The sequence below is a fragment of the Triticum aestivum genome, unplaced genomic scaffold (genome assembly GCF_018294505.1).
Source record: "Triticum aestivum cultivar Chinese Spring unplaced genomic scaffold, IWGSC CS RefSeq v2.1 scaffold44348, whole genome shotgun sequence".
NCBI classification, from domain to species: Eukaryota; Viridiplantae; Streptophyta; class Magnoliopsida; order Poales; family Poaceae; genus Triticum; species Triticum aestivum.
This window is the reverse complement of record NW_025226288.1, coordinates 42,400-45,878: the sequence shown is the minus strand read 5'-3', so window position 1 is coordinate 45,878 and position 3,479 is coordinate 42,400. Positions and strand designations below refer to the sequence as shown.

The window sequence follows — 3,479 nt, the reverse complement described above, 5'->3', positions numbered from 1 at the left end:
TAAGAAAACACAGGGCTACTTTTGGCAAATTGTAAAAGGGTGCATGTCAAAGCTAGGGATTTCTTTCCATAAAAAGATGGCAATTTTAGGAAATTTCGATGGGCACATGGCAAAAGTTAGGGATTGTAAAAACACAACATGTTTTCGAAATTTATAAGTTGGCAGATGGCAAATTTAGGAGATTTGATCTTTAACAAAGATGGCATATGTAGCAAATGCATTTGGCACATGGTAAAACTATGAGATTTGGACTTTGAAAAAAGTTGGCCAATTTAGTATTTTTGCCACGTCTTCAATAAAAAAAGTATGCCCCCATAATATTCATATTAATTTTTTTTGCCATGATGTTGTAACACTGAATGTTTTCAAAGTTGTTTAAAAATTTATCATGTTCTAGAGATCACAATTCTCCCCTAAAATTGCCATGCAATTAGTTCAATAATTTTTACATAAAAAATACCTTGTCCTATAAAATTCTTTTTGATAATTTTCCCTTGTAACTATTGCAACCTGTAATTTTTGCCATGATGTAGGAGATAAACTTTTTCTTAATTTCCATATGATTAGTCCTAATTTTTTCTCTTCTAAATTTTCCATGTTATAGTTCATAAATTTTCCATTTCACTTTTACAAATTTCTCTATTTTTTGTCGTGATGTAGTAAATTTGCAAAATTTCTTAAGGGGCAGATTTATCTATAACTTGCCATGGCAACATTTATCACACGTGTGCAAACAATACAACAATCCTAGGGGAATCATCTTCCACAACACATACACATGATCAAATTACTGTAGCTAACAAACAGTATATGAAGAATAACATCAATATAGCTGCATCCCTCTAGCACATCAAAGGGCACACAACACTATACTACAAGATCTCTTTGACACGAACTAATTGCACACTGGTGTTTCAGGAGTGATGCCAATGAGAAATTCATGCAACCAAACACGATGAGCAGTGGCCTGACCTATGGGGATGATGAAGACGGGCCCGAGCCTGAAGCTGGAGGGGATCACGCCTACCACCTATTCACGAGAGCAGCCCAGACTGGGTCGCCGGTGAGGAGTATCGTGGTCGCGCCCTCCTCCGGCCGAAGCTCTTCCCCATGGTTGTGAATGGATGAGGAATAGAGATGAGTGGACATCAGCTGGGCACGTCCATTTCATCTACGAGCGTTCCCAGATAGACAACTCAAGAGCGAACGGTTTTTTCTGACGTGGCTACTTAGCGTGCATCAAGATTGGTGCCCTGGATCTGATGACCCTATAGTCGTTCTCTGGGAGGAGCCAGAAATCTGACGTTCGCTACATATCATTTCTGAAAGAAAAATTGCCCTCTCTCTTCGATATAATGGCAATGCTAATGAGAACAACAAAACGTGGTGCTTAAAAACAAAACAACACGCCAGCAGCTTTGGTCGAAGTAATGGCAAAAGGCAACATATAGGCTAATGACAATCAACAGAGACACTGACCAGTAGCAAACAAATTCAGGAAGGTGATTTGTTTGCTAGTAAGTAGTAAGTAGTAACACAACATGCATGCCAGCCGGTTGTATGGATGGGAAGGGCAATCGTGTGAGAATGTACCTAGCGCGCGCGTCTTGGCAAGGATCCCCTGCACGCGCAGCACCCCGCCGTAGTTGAACACCACGCCGCCCGCCGCCGTGACACGCGCCATCTCCTCCGGTCGGTCCAGCTGCATCCACGTATGAAGCTAAAATTTGTCCGGCCGACCAAAGCAGAGAAATACTCCTACATACACTTGACACATTTAATCTCACCCTGTGGTCCTGGGAGAGCGGGACAGCACGGCCGGCGCGGCAGAGCACGGCGCGGGAGTCGCCGCAGTTGGCCACGATGATGCGGCCCAGGACCAAGAGCGCCACCACGGCCGTGGACCCACCTATGGTGCCCCGGGGCACCCCCGACGCCCCCAGCTCGTCCGTCCGCATGAAGCTTCGTGCCAGCGCGGCCTTCCAGGCGCGATGCTCCGCCTCTTCGTCCTGCTGGTTCTCCTTTCGGTAGGCTGCGGCCGCGCGGGCCAGCTCGTCCGCTAGGATTGCGTGCATATGGTCCCTGCACAGCGCAGACACCTGCACCACAACGCTCAAACCCGTCGAGTCGAGGTGGAGTTGGCACGAGTAAGATAGGGGATCTGCGGTTAGGTTACCTCGGGGCCACCGTGGCCGTCAAAGACGGCGAAGAAGTGCATGCGCGAGCCGTCAACCCAAGTAAAGAAGGACGGGCGCAGCGATACCTTGTCCTCCATGATCTTCCGGTAGCTCCCCAACATCCCAGCCGCCCCGTACGCCCCGCGCAACCGGGCGGCCAGTACCGCGCCGGGACCCTCCCTTTGTTCGGCTACCTGGGCGGAGCGGCGGCGGCGGCGGCGTAGGCGGCGTTCCTGGGAGCCCAAGGCACGGTCGGCTGCCCCCTCGCCGGCCGCGGGCAAGTTGTTGGCGCTGTTGCTGGCCATCACTACAGATTGGTCACGCGAAAGCGGAGCAGGTTGAGCAGGGTGTGTGTGAGTGCCAAAGCAGCAGAGCATCTCCCTAACAAGCAACCTGCCTAGAGATAGAAAGGGAAGAAACTGATGGAGGAAGACGGAAACGGACAACCGAAGGAGCGCAGAAGAGGAGGAGGAGGACCCGGAGGAGGAGGACCCGGAGGAGGAAGAGGAAGCTCTCTCGCTCAGAAACGGAGGGGGTTACTTGTTTGTGCTTCCCTCGCGCGCCTCACGTTTACTGCCTGCTTCCTCATTTTCGCCTTATTTATTCACTGATTGAAAAAGGCTTATCATTGTGTTTCCTACTCTTAGTTTGTTGTTCATATTCCAAGTACGAAAGATAAAGAGTGATATATTATAAATATACATTTTCTTTGAATAAAAATTTATAAATTTTCAACGTCAGTTTCACCTCTCTTTTATTTTGCGGGTGAGTTTGTCCTTTCTATATTTGAGGAGCTTTTATTTGTTGTATATGCTGTATCAAGCCAATTCAATTCATTGGCGTTTAGCGTGCTCTCTTAATGGACATGATAGATTTTTAGAGATAACCCTCGAATACATTTCACAATATCTTATATGACTGATCTTTAATTTTATTAAGTGGAGCCCTTGGTCGTCATAATCATTTATGCCTTCCTTTGTACCATCTTTCACAAATAAGGGAGGAAGAACTAACACATGACAAGAAGTACAAAAAGGTGTTATTAATGATATGGATTATATGATATGAATGCCTTCCTCTCCAATACCTCTAACAACCTTCCTGTCTAGCAAGTGTGAGGAGTAGAATCCTAGTGAAGAAACAAAACAAACTGAAGGAGGAAAACATAAATGGACAATTGATGGAGTGCAGAAGAGGAGGAGCACTGGAGGGGGATTGTCGGGGATATACCCTGCGGTATGAACCGACCGGAAGTATGACCCGGTCGGGCTTGACGTTTTCATTGGTAACCCGCGGTGGAGA

General features: G+C 47.0%; 1 protein-coding gene across 1 annotated transcript in view; it reads right to left on the bottom strand.

The window, feature by feature from the left end:
- LOC123172548 (probable protein phosphatase 2C 37) overlaps window positions 1-2,585 on the bottom strand; it is a 6,039-nt gene extending 3,454 nt beyond the window's left edge. Inside the window, exons 1-3 of the mRNA XM_044589499.1 lie at window positions 2,177-2,585; window positions 1,788-2,099; window positions 1,594-1,702 (exon numbers count right to left, since the gene is read on the bottom strand). Of these exons, the coding sequence (XP_044445434.1) occupies window positions 1,594-1,702; window positions 1,788-2,099; window positions 2,177-2,554 (799 nt within the window). The 5' untranslated portion in view covers window positions 2,555-2,585. The remainder of the gene's footprint in view (window positions 1-1,593; window positions 1,703-1,787; window positions 2,100-2,176) is intronic.
- Between the last annotated feature and the right edge of the window lie 894 nt (window positions 2,586-3,479).